The following is a 17,944-nucleotide window of genomic DNA, read 5'->3' on the forward strand; positions in this document are numbered from 1 at the left end:
ATTAATGCACAGGTGAATTTGGGTTCTGATCATTCCAGAGGGATTTATGGAAACAGTTCTAGCGGGGGTTAGAGCTCATGCTAACTGTACTGTAGCAGATATGGAGGGTTACTGGTGCGTACGGTGGAACTGCTAGTCTCACTCCCCTCCGTCCTGCAGGAGCGCTTAGCTTTGTTTCTTTGTGGGTTCATTTATCCGGCCCCAACCCTGCCGCAGGGCTTTTCCCAGGGTGCACGCTGCTCTGGTGTGCGGCCACGCAGAAATTCTGTGTGCTGTAGCGATCGAGTGGTGTCAGAGGCGCGAGAGTGGGCTCAGACACTCATTCAGCCGGACCCGCTCCACGTTGCGGCCCAGACGAGCTCAAATCACACTCCAGCGCGTCTGGCTAAGCAGCTTTGTCCCCTGGATTCCAATCTGCACCCCTATCCAACCCCCCCCCCCCCCCACCTCCACCCCCCAACTCCACCCTCGCACCAGGACAGCATCTTGTGGAGAGTGAATTTGCAGTCTGCAGACAGACTCCTTTACTTCACCTGCCTACACACAGACTCCGCCCCCTTTACTTCACCTGCCTACACAGACAGACTCCGCCTCCTTTACTTCACCTGCCTACACAGACAGACTCCGCCCCCTTTACTTCACCTGCCTACACAGACAGACTCCGCCCCCTTTACTTCACCTGCCTACACAGACAGACTCCGCCCCCTTTACTTCACCTGCCTACACAGACAGACTCCGCCCCCTTTACTCCACCTGCCTACACAGACAGACTCCGCCCCCTTTACTTCACCTGCCTACACAGACAGACTCCGCCCCCTTTACTTCACCTGCCTACACAGACAGACTCCGCCCCTTTACTCCACCCCGCTTTCGAAGACAGGATCAGCCCCCTTCATCCTCTAGTTCAATGATATCTCAGTATCGTTCTTTTAGCTGTTTTCTGCTATTTACTGTCACTTATAATGAGAGTGGTTGTGACATTTGGTGTAGTACCTCCTCTGGTTGCTGTAGCAGTAAACCCAGTATTCAAATTCAGACACTGAAAAGTCAAATACCAGATGAACATGGGATGTCTTTATAAGAAGTATGTAGTGTAGTGAGAGGCAGGGTAGTCAGAATGGCTCTAACCACATCACGCTATAACATTTCTTTATAATGACCTAATCAGCCTGGTGCTACTGTTAACAGCAGTCGGCGGTGTTAATCATTCATGTCCTAAATGGTACATGGGAGCTTAGCAGCACAGCGCAAATAAAAAAAAATCTGCAAAACCACAGCAAAATTTCACAGCCACGCTAATCAGTGCACCATGATCACAAGCTCTCGTGTGAGTGCACGTATCCCCAGGTGAAGCGAGGTAAGACCCGACACGCCAGCTGACCCTCTGACGTGATGTCATTCGTTCTGCGTGGACAGATGCGGTCAGCGCCAGGTCTGAAACGCTTAACCTTCTGCCGGTTTCCCCGCTCAGGCACGCGTGGAACGCACGGATTTTGGCACGCTGCTCATCCCCAACATCCGGGCGTCGGACGCGGGTACGTACCTGTGTGTGGGCACCAACGCGGTGGGCTCCTCAGAGGCACGCATCGAGGTCGTAGTGAACAAAGGTAAACCGTGTGCCACGCCCACACACCCCACAGTGTTTAGCCAGAGCTCAAACACAGGTGAACATTAAAAACGCTACTGCATATGACTTGCGAAGATACTTTTATGAGTAGAATATCTAAATAGGACTAAATGGGAAAGTTTTTGATTTACTGGTCAGTCTACGTTGACCCGGTCATCCGGGGGGGGGGGGGGGGACTTGGAGTAGATCTACTGCTCATTCATGTTGGGAGGACCCAGTTGAGGTGGTTCGGGCATCTGGTCCAGATGCCCCCTGGGTGCCTCCCTGGTGAGGTAGTGGCATGTCCAACTGGGAGGAGACCCCGGGCAAGACCCAGGACACGTTGGAGAGATTATATCTCTCGGCTGTCCTGGGAGTGCCGTGGTATCCCCCCAGAAGAGCTAGAAGAGGTGGCTGGGGAGGGAAACCTGGGCCTCTTTGCTTAGGTTACTGCCCCGTGAACCCGATCCGGATAAGCCGATGTAAATGGATGGATGGAATGGAGTGTATTAACTCAAAAATAACTACATTATTAATGCATGTCATGCTGAAATATATTTGAAATATTTTAGATAACAGAGTTACACAGGTCCAAGTAGCTTTTTTTTTTTTGGTTGTTATGAGAGTGATATTCAGATTAGGAGCTACACGTCGACTTTGACCTGTGGGTATTGACTCTTATGAATGTTATCAGCGTGAACACTGCTGCATGCATACTCAACCACTAGAGGTCGCTCTCACCAGAATACTGATTGTCCACTGGACCTCACCTGTTTCTCATCACTCACACACTACATGCACTCAGGAAACCTGCACCAGTGCCAAGTATTGCCAATGAACTCCGTTAGCTTAAGAAGCCATTATTCCTCTTGTGCTCATCATAAGTATATCATATTAGTCTCGTTCTTTATCCACTCTGAGTATGGCCTAGTCCCTCAGGATGTATGTGTATTACTGCCCTCTGTAGCCTGGGTCTCCATCGTGCTCCTCATTAGAGTAACCCTGTGCCTGAATCCTGCTTCATGTCTGTCATGAATGTGTCACAGATGTATTGATGTATTGTTATGTTTATTATTTTGAAAGTTGATTCCTCCTCTTGTTACAGGGCAAGTAATGGGAAAATGAAAAACACCAGGAAACATATGTAGGCTGTAGATAAAGTCTCCACACACGTACTCGGCAACATAATTATAGCACACATGGTCAAGATTACGACGAGCATGTCCAGCTGAAAGGTCCTTAACTAGAATTGTACTACGTCTGTTGGCAGTTACACCGAGATTGCCTTTGGCGTGAGCTCTGTGGAATTCAGAGCAAAAGAAAAGCTTTGGTCTTCGGCAGTAAAAACATATTAGTCAGCATACCTAAGCACTCTGGGCAGTCTAATTGGTTTATACATTAAATTTTGTTGAGACTGCTGGCTTTCTTGTTATAATGTATACGCTCTGCAATGCTGCAGGACAGTTAGGAATGCCATAACAAGACTGCAAACGTGTAGTTTCAGATCTTACAGCTGTACAACTGCGGTGTTCTGGGAAATGTATTACTGATTAATGTGAAATGTCGTACTTAGGAGAGACGGTCTCCAGTGCAGTCACCATCCAGCCTTCTATCGCTTCGGTGGTGGAGGGAGAGACGTTGGACCTGAACTGCGTCGTCCCGGGAGATCCTCCGCCTTCTGTCACGTGGAGCAGAGCCAATGGCTACCTCTCCTCCAACCACCAGGCCCGTTCTCCACCCGCGCCACTATTTGCTTCGCTCTGTTGTGCTGCATCCTAATTTAAGTCACACTGGAGGTTAAAGATTATCTGTGTGTGTGTGTGTGTGTGTGTGTGTAGGTTTTCGGAACACAGCTGCGTATTCTGCGAGCGTCCCAGGATGATTCTGGAGAATACGTCTGCAGGGTGGTTGGAGGTCCTCATGTCCGGCAGGCCTCCGTGTCCGTCTCCGTCACCTCCGAGTCCTCCCGTAAGTTTCCTCCTCCGTACCGGAGCTCCACGACTCCAGCAACAAAGTGTGTATGCGTCTGTCGGAGGAAAGCAGTTACCCAAATGCACTGAGAACCCAGGTTTTAGTGAGAGGCAACTGTGTTCAAGCTTATACCCCATCCCTTTTACCTCAAAATCCGATGCCACTGATTGGCCAGTGTGATGAGTGTTGTAGTTCTCACGTGTTGTGATGAGCCCTGTGCTGATCGATGTGCTCTGGCCCCCTGGAGAAGGTCTCCAGAGCCCCATCATCTCCATCGAGCCCCACAGTGCGGCCGTGAGGCAGGGCGAGACCGCCAGCTTCCGCTGCCGTGTCCACAGCGGAGCTCAGCCCGTTCGTCTGGAGTGGAAGCTCTCCACCGGCCAAGCCCTGCCAGGTTCGCCCCGCCCCGGAGCCCAGAACGCTCCCAACGCATGCAGCCTTTCAGATGCGGTCGTGAGTTACGGTTTGTTTGTTGTATTCTGAACGCTTTGAATAATTTGAGATGTCATAATGTGTCGTTAGATAACGTGAAGATTGGTCCAGATGCCTCTGTGATCACCATCGTCAACGCACAGGCGAGGAACCAGGGCACGTACCGCTGTGTGGCCAGCAACCCGTTTGGAATCACCCACAGCATCGTGTCTCTGATCGTCAGAGGTGTGAGATCATCCCTTCCAGCAGGACACCGTGAGCTCGGCTTTTTCTCGGCACCAGGACGAAGGCTCACGTCACCCTCTGTGGTCTGTTCCCCCTTAGAGTCCCCCAGGGCCACGGTGACCCCTGCAGGTCCAGTGCACGTGAAAGTGGGCGACCCCATCAACCTGGAGTGCCAGGCGGGTGGTGAACCGCGGCCCTCCGTCACCTGGCACAGACTGGACAACACCCGCAAGACCATGCTGACCAGCCCGGTGCCTGCTGACTCCAACGCCGTCCTGCAGGTCTGTAGCTGTCCGCCGGGCCCACCGACGCGTGTGGCGGTTTGCACTTTTAACGCCGCTCTTCCTAACACCCCTCCGTCAGATCCTGGTGGCGAGGCCCGAGGACGGCGGCACGTACGTTTGCACGGCGCTGAACAGCCAGGGCAAAACGGAGACGCGGGTGGAGGTGGTGGTGGAGGGAGGCCCACAGCTGCCCACCGTGCCCCTCGCCTCCGTACAGGAGCCCATGATGGTGGTGGTAGAAGGGGCCACCACCACCCTGCACTGCGACGCCCATGGTACGGATTCGGAATCTGATTCCGAATTGCGTGATTTCGCTGGCTAATCCACCGTATATTCATCGTATCAATAGCAACAGTCTCTATGGTAATACAAAAACGTGGCAAGCTTATAAGACTGAAGGGAATGTGCTTTGCACCTCCTCTTGTTACTAGGGTTCCCAAAGCCCACCATTACCTGGTCGAAGCTCCGAGCTCCTCTACCCTGGAGGCACAAGATAGTCAACAACAACCTGGTGCTTACCAGCGTGGGCAGACAGGACTCGGGTCAGTACATCTGCAACGCCACCAACCCCCTGGGCACCAGCGAGGTCACCATCATGCTCGACGTGGAGAGTGAGTCCAGCACAGCTGTCCCATCTCTGTGCACTTCACACGTAGTTCACAGGTTGGGCGCCGTTTCATAGGGGAAATGAGCGTTCTAGGTCCACGTGGACACCTGGCAGGCCTCCGCCGTCATATCCGTAACCTGCCGTGTGTTTCAGCGCCGCCGTACACCACGGTGCTGCCCGACGACGTGGCCGTACGCGAGGGCGAGGTGGTCCGCCTGCAGTGCCTGGCACACGGAACCCCCCCGTTACGCTTCCAGTGGAGTAAGGAGGGCGGAGCCCTGCCCGCCACGGCTGAGCAGCAGGGGGCGGACCTGCAGATCAACCTGGCCACGCCCCATGACGCCGGCACCTACGTGTGCGTGGCCAGCAACAAAGTGGGACGCAGTGAGGCGCGGGTCAAAGTGAACGTCAGATGTGAGTGGACCGGGCCGCTCGATTGGCTGTAGTGTGCACTCTGTATCTGAGGACTCTGATCATCTCAGGAAGGGTGGGGTGTGAGGATGGGGGTGGTGGTGTAATGCGGTGGAGGACCCACAGTAAAGGTGCCTGTGTTTCTTGTGCAGCACCTCTGTCGGTGCGCGTGGCCCCCCAGGTGGAGGTGAGGGCCGTGGGCAGCGCGGTGGAGTTCACATGCTCGGCCAGCGGGGGCGCCGAGGTCACGCTGGAGTGGCTGAGGGAGGGAGGGGCCCTTCCGCCCAATCACCACATCAAAGACGGCGTACTGAGGTGGGCTGATCCAGCATCCCGCCCTCCCGGCCTCTGGTGATTGGTCAGGATTTCACTGACATTCTGGGACGTTTCTTACAGGATCGAGAACCTTGAGAAGAGTAACGAGGGTGTATACATCTGCCGTGCGAGCAGCGTGTTCGGACAGGCCCAGGACAGCGCCAAGCTCACCATCCAGGGTCAGTCCAGCACACCCCCGGACCACGGACCCGACCGGAACAGCACCAGCGCACAACCCTGAGAGTTTGGCCTACCTGTTCTGACTAGCATGTGCCCCTGTGTGTGTGTGTGTGTGTGTGTGTGTGTGTGTGTGTGTGTGTGTGTGTGTGTGTGTGTGTGTGTGTGCGTACGCTCCGCAGCCCTGCCCAAGGTGACTATCAACGTGCGTGCGTCGGTGCAGACGGTCATGGTGGGCGGGACGGTAGAGTTCGAGTGCCACGCCGTGGGCGAACCAGAACCCTCCGTACGCTGGAGCAAGGCGGGTGGCCCGCTGCCCAATCACGTGCGTGTAAAGGGCGGCATGCTACGCATCGAAGGCGTGACGGAGGCCGACGCCGGCCAATACCGCTGCACGGCCACCAACGACGTGGGCTCGGTGCAGTCCCAAGTAGTGCTCAATGTCCAGTGTATGCGGCAGGTTACACGCCCCAACACAGCAGTACACATGCTCTTAATGTGATTGGACGGGCCAGTTCGGCTGGTCCGGCTCTTGGGATTCACTCTGTGACACTTGGGTGTGTTTTAAAGCTTTACCCCAGATCGTCGCTCAGCCCGAGACGAAGGAAGTGACCGTCGGCTCTACTGCCATCTTCCCCTGCATCGCGTCAGGGTACCCGGTCCCCAACATCACATGGTCAAAGGTGACCCTCCACCTGCACCACCCGGACCTCCGTCCCACACCACCCATCTCGCATGTGTTCACCTCAATCCCTCTACTTTTCAAATCAAACTAATGTATCATCCTCATCACCCACTGTAGGAGTCGTTTTTTCACTAACTAAAGAAGCCTCTTGTTTCAGCTGGACGGAGAGCTTCCTCCGAAGTTCACGCAGGAGGGGCACGTGCTCACCGTGCCGGACGTCGGCCACGAGGACTCGGGCACGTACGTGTGCACGGCGGCTAACAAGCAGGGCAAAGTTCAGGCCTTCACCAAGCTCGTCGTGCACGGTGAGTCGGGCCTCACGCCCGGGTCTCCTGGTTCCGCCACGGCTGCAACCACCGCTAACGCTTTGTGGCGAAGTCGTGTTTCATTGACGGCTTCCGGCCCAGTGCCGCTCTGTAATCCTGCTGCGTCTTCGGTGTCCTGCAGAGCGCGTGATGCCTTATTTCAGCCAGGAGCCTCTCTCCTTCCTCACCATGTCTACAATCAAGAACTCCTACAAGACCTTCAACATCAAGATCACCTTCAGGCCGGACAACGTGGACGGTAAGCGTCCGTCAGCAGAAACGCCATTTACGATTCAGTTTGTTTAAAAAACGCAGTGGCCATTGTTGTGTTTTTGTGACAGTGTGTGGTGATAACGGCTGTTTTTTTCTCTCGTCCATTCTTGCGATCCACCTCAAAACCCTCACCTTCTCAACGAAGGTCTCATTTTGTACGCCGGTGAGTCAGCGCGTTGAGCGGGAGGGCGAGAGACGTCCTCGTGCCGCGCGATGCCGTTGTCGTGCTGTGTGCCACCTCGCGGCCATGCATGGCTTCCCCTCTCCGCCCCTCTTAGGGGCCCTTAGGATCAGCGGCCACGTCCCAATCCCAGTGCCGCATGCCTGGAGCATGTGGACGGCGAGATTGGGACAGGTCCGGTGTGCGTGCCCCTCCCCTTGGGGTGGGGGCTACAGCATGGGCTTTGAGGATGACTCTGATGAGCTGTACAGGCATGGAGTCAGTGTGTGCCTGTGTGACCCTGTGTTGCGTGCTTCAGTGCATCGACATGTAGGTTAACGCATGCGTCATGCCGACACCCATCGAAGTGCACAGTGACTTATCTGGGGTGGATTAGTTAGGTCTGTTTGAGGCTTGCTGTGCTGACCGGCACTTATTGAGAACGTCATGGCAAATGTGTTTTACGCAAAGCGGCTCTTCTAAGCAACCACAGTACACGTGGTTACCTTTGCTTCTTTTGAGACGTTACTGAGGGCGACAGATGAATAAATTAAAATTAAAAAAGGAAGAAATCAACAGGTCAGGTCAGGTTCAAGTGCACTGCGCACTGGTCCAGTGTACAGGTCGACCCCACCCCCGTGCCCGAGGCCTGGTATGTGTCCTGGCATGCTGCACATGTGGGCGGCTCCTGGCAGTATAAGACGCTCTGATTGGCCAGATGCCCCCTCCCTCACTCCTCTGCATGCCGCTGCTCCACCCAGCTGGAAGAAAACCTCATCCTCATTGGTCCCGACCCTGGCGTAGGGCGGGGCTTAGCAAGGAGACCTCAGCATGCCGCTAACGCTTGTGTGTCTCCCCCAGGGATGGTCCTCTATAACGGACAGAAGGGGGCCATGGGGGCCGATTTCATGTCCTTCGGGCTGGTAGGCGGCCGTCCTGAGTTCAGGTATGTGAAACGAGAATGTGGTTGTAAACATTTTAAAGCAGGACTTATTCACAAGCTAGAGTCTCAAAAATCTCAAAGTTTCCAAACCTGATGTGCCCGTTTTGCCCCTGGCGAAGGTTTGATGTGGGCTCTGGCATGGCCACCATCCGATACCCCAACGCCATCAAACTGGGCGAGTTCCACACCGTGCAGCTGTGGCGAAACGGCACGCAGGGCTCGCTGGTCGTGGACGGGGAGGCACCGATCAACGGCAGCTCGCAGGTACGCCCACGCTGGCCACGCCCACGCTGGCCATGCTCACACTGGCCACACCTCCCTCACATCCTGGTTCTGTCCTGAGAGTGGGAAATGGCCAAATCAAGTGATACTATCTTAAATGTGGACAATTTGCCGTCCAGGGCAGATTCCAAGGCCTGGATCTGAATGAGGAGCTGTTCGTGGGTGGTTATCCAAACTATAGCAGGATTGCCAAGACCGCTGAGCTCAAAACCGGCTTTGTTGGTAAGAAATTGAACCTAATTTTGTTTCTTAATAAAAATCTTGAATGTGCCTGTTTCTTTCACTATTGTTGTTGTGTAAATGAACCTCCCACCCCCACTACGGTTAGACATTCAACACATCAGACCATCAGACACACAGTTAACACATCAGACACACATTAGACACATCAGTCTATCAGACACACAGTTAACACATCAGTCCATCAGACACACAGTTAACACATCAGTCCATCAGACACACAGTTAACACATCAGACACACATTAGACACGTCAGACAGCCACGTCTCATTTCACATGTGTAGTTTGGCCTTGTTCCTCATCACCCCTATAACGTTGCCAGTATCAGCGTTTGTATCAATGCTCCAGTGCCGTGCTTGCCATATCTGTCACAGTTGGAACTGTGAGAACCTGAACCAAGCTGACCTCTGTGTGGTGAACTCTGACCTCCATGAAACTTGTAACTCTGTGCATGTCACTGACTCCCTTGGCTGCCCTTTGACCCCCACCAGGCTGCATTAGTCAGCTCATCATCCAGGGAGAGGAAGTCATATTCAAGGACCTTGACAAAACTTCGACCGGCGTTACGAACTGCCCTACCTGCAAGGATGACCCGTGTCAGGTCAGAACCCAAACCCGATCCACTCCTGTACAAACAGCTCTGAGGTACGAGAGACCCTGTTTGATCACCTGGCCCGCAAACATACAGAACACCACAGCAACAGCAATGTCAAAAACTAAACAAAACCTTACCGACGTGCCCCAGTTTGGGGTTTGGCGCCCCCTTGTGGCATTTGTGCTTAAGTGGTTGAATGTCCGTGATTCATGACTCTGTGTCTTGGGACAGAACGGCGGGATGTGTCATGACTCGAAGGCCAGCCTGTACAAGTGCCACTGCCAGAGGGGCTTCACTGGGAGCAACTGTCAGCACCAGTCTGCTCTGCACTGCCACCCAGGTGGGGCAAACGGGCAAAGTGCCACCCACAACACTGCAGGAACATACAGTTGTATCCTGTATCATATATTGCCATAACGTATAGCAGCAAGGATGCTGTTGATTCATTAATCTGATCGGTTCTGCCCGTCTGCAGAGGCCTGCGGCCCGGACGCCACCTGCATCAGCCGTCCAGAGGGCGTGGGCTACGACTGCCGCTGCCATCTCGGGAAGTACGGCACCAAGTGCATGCAGGGTAAGCGCACCCGCCTCCTTGACCCCGCCTCCTTGACCCTGCCTCCTTAACCCCGCCTCCTTAACCCCGCCTCCTCCCCCCCTGCCCCACAGGCACATTGGTCACCACCCCCTCGTTCGACGGCGTGGAGTCGTACATCGCCTATCCGCCCCTCACCAACATCCACAACGACCTGCGCGTGGAGATGGAGTTCAAGCCCGTGGAAGCCGACGGCCTCATGTTCTTCAGCGGAGGAAAGAAGATGAAGGTGGAGGACTTTGTGGCTCTCTCCATGGTGGACGGACACGTGGAGTTCCGCTTCGAGCTCGGGACAGGTTGGACCGCAGCTCTGATGTTGACGGAGCTGACGTTTTACATTAATTGGCCTCTTACAGTATAAAGCATGAGCCAGTTTGACTTTGCCAGAGCCAAAAAGATCCATCTCAGGTTCTAGAGTCGGGTTCTGGAGTCAGGTGGTGTTGACTCTAACACAGCTGGCCCAGTTCTTAAAGTGCTTGGTGATTTGCTGTGGGAGTTGAAACAGCTGCGTGTGTGTGTGTGTGTGTGTGTGTGTGTGTGTGTGTGTGTGTGTGTGTGTGTGTGTGTGTGTGTGTGTGCGTGCGTGCGTTTGTGTGTGTGTGTGTGCGTGCGTGCGTGCGTGTGTATGTTTGTGTATGTGTGTGTGTTTGTGTGTGTATGTGTGTATGTGTGTATGTGTGTGTGCGTGTGTGCGTGTGTGCGTGTGTGCGTGTGTGCGTGTGTGCGTGTGTGCGTGTGTGCGTGTGTGTGTGTGTGTGTGTGTGTGTGCAGGCCAAGCCGTCCTCCGCAGCCAGGAACCCGTCTCGCTGCACCAGTGGCACCGCGTGGCCGCCGAGCGCCAGGGCAAGGACGGCTCTCTGAAGGTGGACCACGCCCGCGAGATCAGGAGGTCTTCACCGGGCAAGGCCCAGGGCCTCAACATCCACACCCCCATGTTCCTGGGAGGCGTGCCCCGCATGGACGTCCTGCCCAAGGCCGCCAACGTCAGCGAGATGTTCGCAGGCTGCGTCGGAGAGGTACACATAATGTTCAGAGAAGATACATGAGCTGCTCCAGCACTGAAGCTAAAGATGGACTGATCACCTAAGCTGGAAAGCAGCAGACCTCCCGGAGACCAAGAGACGTGTCTTTATTTACGTTAAATCCCTTACTGGTGGGACGTGCTGGGTTTGGTCTGGGTTCTAGTCCGGGTTCTGAGTGTTCTGGCCATTGTGACTGCAGGTGTCCATCAACGGGAAGAAGGTGGATCTGTCCTACAGCTTCGTGGAGAGCCGCTCCGTCCGCCAGTGTGAGGAGGAGAGTCTCTGTGACCGCAGGCCCTGCCTACATGGTGGCAGTTGCCTGTCGACGGCCGAGTACGAGTTCCAGTGCCTCTGCAGGGACGGATACGAGGGTGAGACAGCACCACTCACACCTGGACACTACGCAGTAACGGAGGCTGTGATTGGCCGAGGCGTATCGTGCGCTCCTATACCTGCCCGTGTCACCTCAAATGTAAACAGAGGCGTAATCATGAGTGCAAACGATTCGAATCATGTGTTTCACACTCACGTGTACTTTATTCATTTATCTTCCACTGCTTGTATGACAGTGCTGTTAAGAACAGTGGTTTTTAAATGTAAGGTCATGACGACTTGCTGTGTGTGTGTGTGTGTGTGTGTGTGTGTGTGTGTGTGTGTGTGTGTGTGTGTGTGTGTGTGTGTGTGTGTGCGTTCATGTGTGTGTGCGTTCGTGTGTGTGTGTGTGTGTGTGTGTGTGTGTGTGTGTGTGTGTGTGTGTGTGTAGGAGAGCGCTGTGAGGTGATGAGAGACTCCTGTCACGACTCCTCTCACTGCCAGAATGGTGGAGACTGTATTGGTGGCCTCTGTGTGTGTCCCCTGGGCTACACAGGCATTTTCTGCGAGGAAGGTTAGTCCCGCGATGTCCACCTGTACACCTCCACCCGTACACCTCCACCCGTACACCTCCACCTGTACACCTCCACCTGTACACCTCCACCTGTACACCTCCACCCGTACACCTCCACCTGTACACCTCCACCTGTACACCTCCACCTGTACACCCCCACCTGTACACCCTCACCTGTACACCTCCACCTGTACACCCCCACCTGTACACCTCCACCTGTAGTTCCACACACTCCCTGCTCTAACAGACCTGCTGTAGCTCAGGTCCTGGGCTGTTGGTCTTGGTCTTTGTGCCTGACAGTGCAGGCTGTATTGGTGCGTGGGGAGGAGAAACGTCAAACCTCACAGCTGTGCGCCCCCTACAGGTAGAACCTCAGACCACAGTACATGCTGTGTGTGTAGACTTATTGCGTTTCCACTGCTGTTTAGTGGATTAACACAGGGAAACGCAGAGACCACATGCTGCCTGTTCTCTCATGTTAGCCGGTAGATAATGAATGTAATAATAGAGATGTCTTTATCAGGTGTATTAATGCCCCTGAATGTAGTTTTCCTCACATGATGGTGGAGGGTTGACCTTTGCCCCCTGACTAAAGGGGGTTTCGCACATATGCAACTTCGACATGGTAAGCTAGCGTGAGCGGGACTGTTTGGAGAGCTGTGATTGGCTCCCTGTGATTGCCGGCACTCGCGCCATGCTCACGTGGCGGTCCGTGTTGTCTCACGCGTGCACTCTCGTGGCTGTATCCCGCACACACAGGGCAGGAGGCCGTCGTCGTGGAGACGCCGTGGAGTTCGGATGGTGGCACGGTTAACGGTACAGTACGCGGCTCACCTGCCTGACCACGCCCACTAACCAGGACCATGTGATTTTTTCATGGGATCAGACCCTCTAACCCCGCGCACCAAACCCTTCAAACACAAACAAACAAACAAATGAGTAACAGGAAATTTTAAAATGAGCAAACACACGTTTAAGGTGTTATACTTCAGCAAATTGAGTGTCTTTCAGCAAAAGAATCGTCTGTTTCCAGTCTTGTGTTCTTAGGCTTATGTAAACGGAGCTCTGAAAGAAATAAATAGTAATGAATGGAAGACACGCCTGCACTACACCGAGTCCTCCCGAGAAACGTCAACCGTGCGGTTGAGCAAGGGGAATTCTGTGCCTTCAGTCAACACTTACACCTGCTTTTCATTGTCTTGAGAAGTTTAGTTCACATATAGCTGAGCCTGAGACACTGAGGACCACGTGTCCTTTAGCAGTGGGAGTAGGGACGGCTGAGCTGGGAGCCTCTGTGGGCGTTAGCATTCCCCTTTAGCATCTCCAGGAGCGTCTCGTTTCGTCTGTACCTCGACCTTTCACCCCTTGCCCTTCGCCTCGACCTTTCACCCCGCAACTCCCCTCCCTGCTGCCGCCGCCCTCCACCGACCCGCCTGTCTGTGCCACCCGTGTCTCCCCCACCACCAGAACCCCCTGGAGAACGAGGGGAGAAGCTGTCGCCGCACGTGACCCATTACTAACAAATACATGTCTGTCGCCGCCCAGCAGGAGAGGGCAGGGCCAAACGTGTGGTGAAGGGGGAGGGGCTTGAGGGGTTTTGGTTTTCTTTTTTGGTGCCTGGATCTTTGCGTTCTTTTGAAGAGCTTGTTTGGAGTATCCGGAGAATGAATCTGAACGCTTTGGCTTGGCACCAATAAGATCGGCAACTGTATATTATTCTCACTTACCTGAATGTCGTCCTGAATTTCGTCCTGAATGTCATCGTTAATTTCAACCTGAATGTCGTTCTGAATGTTTGGTGTTATCAGTTTGCTTGAAATCTATTCGATTTTTTTTCCTTTTTATTTTATTCCATTTAAATGTACTTTTTTTGGTCAAATAATGCAAACAGGAAATGTTATGCTTTATGGGGCATTCCATTCCATTTCTCTTTCTTTCTTTCCTGGGTTACTCCACCAGGGGGCACTATAGCAGAAGTCTGACTGCATCCCGCGCTGTGTAAACTCAAACCTGTGCTTCTCTGACAGATTCCCCAGTACAGTATGCTGCGTACTTCCATGACGACAGCTACCTCGCTCTTCCAAAACCAATGTTCCCGCGCAGGTGGGTCCCGCAGCCTCATGTCCCGTCCTGGCCATGATGCTCCACACGGTGTAGTGTACTGTACCTCAGTCCTGAAGCTACTGACCTCTGAAATTCTCTGTGGGTGGTTTCAGTGGTCCTGACTCCCCGGAGACCATCGAGCTGGAGATAAACACGGCATCTCCAGACGGCCTTATTCTGTGGCAGGGAGTGGTAGGTTCTCGAGCGGACCCGTCCTGACCCGTACTGTCCCGTCCCCCCCCCCCGCCCCCTGCATGTGCACATGCGTTTCACACTTTTGCGTCTTAAAAAATGTAAAGGGTCGTTGGCCAAAGGCTCCATTACCTCAGCTAACTTCTGACCTCTGCCTTATGACCTCTGCACCTCTTAGATTAGACACAACTTGTGCACAGGTGATGATATTTTTAGTTATCGGGGGGGGGGGGGGGGGGGGGGGGGGGGGGGGGGGGGTGCATGTGCATATGGCCTGATTTGACCTGCCGCACTAACATACAGCTACACCCCCCCCCCCCCCCCCCCCCCCCCCCCCCCCACTCCCCCCAGGAGGCCACACCCACCCCGGGCATCCACCAGCAGCATACAAACATATACGCCCTCTCTCTCAGCGGGCAGCCACACTCACGTACACCCCGCCCCATAAACGGGGGCAGGTAACGATGCATCCGTGCAACATTACCTCTTCATTATCACAACTGCAAGAAATGTGATGCGAATGCCATAATATATTATGGTATACGTTTTTAACGAGTCCCATCTATCATCAAAAGGCCAGTTATATGAAGTGTTTAAGGAACAAAAACACTCCCACCCTGCATTTTAATGAGTCTCTAATGAATTATTCATGCATGCCCAAAATGATCGTCAGGGATGTGGTCAGAGCAGCAGTTGCTCCTCTGTTGCTCTGAGCAACAGCATTTGCATACACACTTGACTTCAGCCTAGACCCTAGACCATTCTACAGGTGCCCCATCAGCCTGTTCTCATGGGGAGTCCCTGAAACATCAGACTCTCAGCCTGTTATCACGGGGAGTCCCTGAGACATCAGACTCTCAGCCTGTTCTCACGGGGAGTCCCTGAGACATCAGACTCTCAGCCTGTTCTCACGGGGAGTCCCTGAGACATCAGACTCTCAGCCTGTTCTCATGGGGAGTCCCTGAGACATCAGACTCTCAGCCTGTTCTCACGGGGAGTCCCTGAGACATCAGACTCTCAGCCTGTTCTCATGGGGAGTCCCTGAGACATCAGACTTTCAGCCTGTTCTCACGGGGAGTCCCTGAGACATCAGACTCTCAGCCTGTTCTCACGGGGAGTCCCTGAGACATCAGACTCTCAGCCTGTTCTCACGGGGAGTCCCTGAGACATCAGACTCTCAGCCTGTTCTCACTGGGAGTCCCTGAGACATCAGACTCTCAGCCTGTTCTCATGGGGAGTCCCTGAGACATCAGACTCTCAGCCTGTTCTCATGGGGAGTCCCTGAGACATCAGACTCTCAGCCTGTTCTCACGGGGAGTCCCTGAGACATCAGACTCTCAGCCTGTTTTCACGGGGAGTCCCTGAGACATCAGACTCTCAGCCTGTTCTCACGGGGAGTCCCTGAGACATCAGTGTTTCTCCTTCACAACTTGCTTTGCAGGAACTGGGAGAACAGGGGAAAGGCCAGGACTTCATAAGTCTTGGGATACAAAATGGACACCTGGTTTTCAGGTGAGACGCCGTTTACTAGTTTGTCTTTTAGAGCTCTCCTTTTGTCGCTTGTTTCTGTGTCATTGCTGTCATTTCGTTGCCGTCGTCCTTTGCCCATAGTTACCAGCTGGGCAGTGGAGAGGCAGAGGTCGTATCCAGAGAACGCATCGATGACAGACACTGGCACAAGATCATCGCAGTCAGGTACTCCTCCCACACAAGCCCCTCCTACACACTCCCCCACCCACACAAGCCCCACCCACAAAAGTCCCACCCACACAAGCCCCTTTCCACACAAGCCCGTTCCCACACAAGCCCCACCCACACAAGCCCATTCCCACACACTCCCCTTCCCACACAAGCCCCTCCCACACACTCTCCCTTCCCACACAAGCCCCTCCCACACACTCTCCCTTCCCACACAAGCCCCTCCCACACACTCCCCTTCCCACACAAGCCCCTCCCACACACTCTCCCTTCCCACACAAGCCCCTCCCACACACTCTCCCTTCCCACACAAGCCCCTCCCACACACTCCCCTTCCCACACAAGCCCCTCCCACACACTCTCCCTTCCCACACAAGCCCGTTCTCACACAAGCCCCTCCCACACACTCTCCCTCTCTCTCAACTCCCCTCCACTCTGGTTCACGCAGTGTGCCTATGCCAGTTAAACCCTCTGTCTCCAGAAGTGACGTTTCTCAGCAGGTCCCTACAAGTTTGTGCATTTTCCTGAAGATGACGGAGACTATTTGTCCTGCAGAGAAACTCAGGGTTGTGTTTGCTGTCGTGAACAGGACAGGTAAGCAGGGCTACGTCCAGGTGGATGGCGGGACGCTCCGACGTGGACAGTCGCAGGGCAAGAGCGTCATGGTCAACACCAAAGGCAGCATATACGTGGGTAAGCACGGCTTTACCTGATGGCCTGCAGCACGGAGAGGAGACTCTTCTGGAAGAGCGTCCTCCCTCACCGAATCACAGCCTTTTAACCTTTTATACATCTTACCTTCATCCAAGTACACACTTCTGTTCCTAGACCGCATGAGCGATAGTTATTATTCATTTTAAAGTCTAGGCCAGTGTTCTGTGTTATTTCAATGAGCAAATGAGTTCTGATTAGTGTCTGTGGGGGTGGCCGTGGGGACAGGCGGTGCTCCGGACATAGCCGTGCTGACCGGAGGCAAGTTCAGCTCGGGCATCGCGGGCTGTGTGAAGAACCTGTCTCTGCTGAACGCCCACCCGGGCCAGCAGCCGGCCACGCCCATTGATCTGCAGGTGCACGCGGAGGAGGGCGTCAACGTGCAGCGCTGCCTGTCGTAGACCGTCTCCGCGACAACACCACCCAGAGACTGAGCAAAACTAAACACACTCACAAATACAGCGAAAGAGACACTGTTCTCAGACATCTACTGGACAGTAAATGGTTTTCATTGTATTACAGGCTATAAACACACACACACACACACACACACACACACTGACATATTTCCTTGGTGCCTTACTGCTGCCAAAAACACCCCCATAAACCACAAAATGGATCATTTACTTTTGTGTTGCATTAAACCAAAAAAAAAAAAAAACCTATAAAGACAAGAGAAAAACCATCTAAGCGCTATTAACCAGTGTTCACGTTCTCAGTGTTGTATGCTCAATGAAGGACGATTTAACGTGAGATTTTCCGTTCAGTTTACATAGTAGTGTTGATGTTTTTAGTCATGAAAATAAAAGAAAAAAATTCTAAGGAAGAAAACCCTTCAGCTATGGGTCAGATCCTATGGAGATGTTTTTACAGCACTGACTTTTTATTTATATACATATGGATATATAAATCTATATTATATATTTGTGGGGGGGGGGCTTATTAACCGTAACCTGCTTGTCTGTTCTTCTTCGGGGTGCTCCTGGGTCCTAATGTGTGTCTGAAGCTTTGGCCATGCTGTGTTAATACTTGAAGCCTCCATAGCCTTCAATCCCTGTCTGCACCATGAGGCCAGTGGGTGAGCATGCCAAGAGTGTTGGGGCACTGGGACCTGGGGGAGGAGGGGGGGTTGTGTACACTGGGAAGACCGTCGGTCTTAGGTGGCTTCACGGCACATCTCAGGTGAAGTTGGTGGCAAAAAGTTAATAAAAGCATCGTAGACTGACATG

The 17,944-nt window shown here is 53.6% G+C and overlaps 1 protein-coding gene across 13 annotated transcripts in view; it reads left to right on the forward strand.

The window, feature by feature from the left end:
* hspg2 (heparan sulfate proteoglycan 2) overlaps positions 1 to 17,418 on the forward strand; it is a 78,393-nt gene extending 60,975 nt beyond the window's left edge. For 7 of the 13 annotated variants that reach the window (XM_076983853.1, XM_076983855.1, XM_076983862.1 and 4 more), the window contains 33 exons: positions 1,472 to 1,607; positions 3,180 to 3,331; positions 3,445 to 3,574; positions 3,825 to 3,971; positions 4,100 to 4,234; positions 4,334 to 4,515; positions 4,598 to 4,793; positions 4,950 to 5,129; positions 5,279 to 5,539; positions 5,689 to 5,851; positions 5,933 to 6,030; positions 6,211 to 6,477; positions 6,599 to 6,711; positions 6,871 to 7,018; positions 7,161 to 7,277; positions 7,437 to 7,454; positions 8,313 to 8,397; positions 8,514 to 8,658; positions 8,796 to 8,898; positions 9,408 to 9,517; positions 9,743 to 9,851; positions 9,987 to 10,085; positions 10,178 to 10,399; positions 10,875 to 11,119; positions 11,325 to 11,496; positions 11,889 to 12,011; positions 12,771 to 12,827; positions 14,039 to 14,114; positions 14,228 to 14,306; positions 15,748 to 15,818; positions 15,918 to 16,001; positions 16,594 to 16,697; positions 16,944 to 17,418. In XM_076983853.1, the coding sequence (XP_076839968.1) occupies positions 1,472 to 1,607; positions 3,180 to 3,331; positions 3,445 to 3,574; positions 3,825 to 3,971; positions 4,100 to 4,234; positions 4,334 to 4,515; positions 4,598 to 4,793; positions 4,950 to 5,129; positions 5,279 to 5,539; positions 5,689 to 5,851; positions 5,933 to 6,030; positions 6,211 to 6,477; positions 6,599 to 6,711; positions 6,871 to 7,018; positions 7,161 to 7,277; positions 7,437 to 7,454; positions 8,313 to 8,397; positions 8,514 to 8,658; positions 8,796 to 8,898; positions 9,408 to 9,517; positions 9,743 to 9,851; positions 9,987 to 10,085; positions 10,178 to 10,399; positions 10,875 to 11,119; positions 11,325 to 11,496; positions 11,889 to 12,011; positions 12,771 to 12,827; positions 14,039 to 14,114; positions 14,228 to 14,306; positions 15,748 to 15,818; positions 15,918 to 16,001; positions 16,594 to 16,697; positions 16,944 to 17,116 (4,500 nt within the window). In that variant the 3' untranslated portion in view covers positions 17,117 to 17,418. The remainder of the gene's footprint in view (positions 1 to 1,471; positions 1,608 to 3,179; positions 3,332 to 3,444; positions 3,575 to 3,824; positions 3,972 to 4,099; positions 4,235 to 4,333; positions 4,516 to 4,597; positions 4,794 to 4,949; positions 5,130 to 5,278; positions 5,540 to 5,688; positions 5,852 to 5,932; positions 6,031 to 6,210; positions 6,478 to 6,598; positions 6,712 to 6,870; positions 7,019 to 7,160; positions 7,278 to 7,436; positions 7,455 to 8,312; positions 8,398 to 8,513; positions 8,659 to 8,795; positions 8,899 to 9,407; positions 9,518 to 9,742; positions 9,852 to 9,986; positions 10,086 to 10,177; positions 10,400 to 10,874; positions 11,120 to 11,324; positions 11,497 to 11,888; positions 12,012 to 12,770; positions 12,828 to 14,038; positions 14,115 to 14,227; positions 14,307 to 15,747; positions 15,819 to 15,917; positions 16,002 to 16,593; positions 16,698 to 16,943) is intronic. The other 6 variants (XM_076983854.1, XM_076983856.1, XM_076983857.1 and 3 more) reach the window with 4 other exon arrangements.
* The last annotated feature ends 526 nt before the right edge of the window (positions 17,419 to 17,944 follow it).

Source organism: Brachyhypopomus gauderio, chromosome 21, assembly GCF_052324685.1.
Source record: "Brachyhypopomus gauderio isolate BG-103 chromosome 21, BGAUD_0.2, whole genome shotgun sequence".
In the NCBI taxonomy this organism is placed as follows: domain Eukaryota; kingdom Metazoa; phylum Chordata; class Actinopteri; order Gymnotiformes; family Hypopomidae; genus Brachyhypopomus; species Brachyhypopomus gauderio.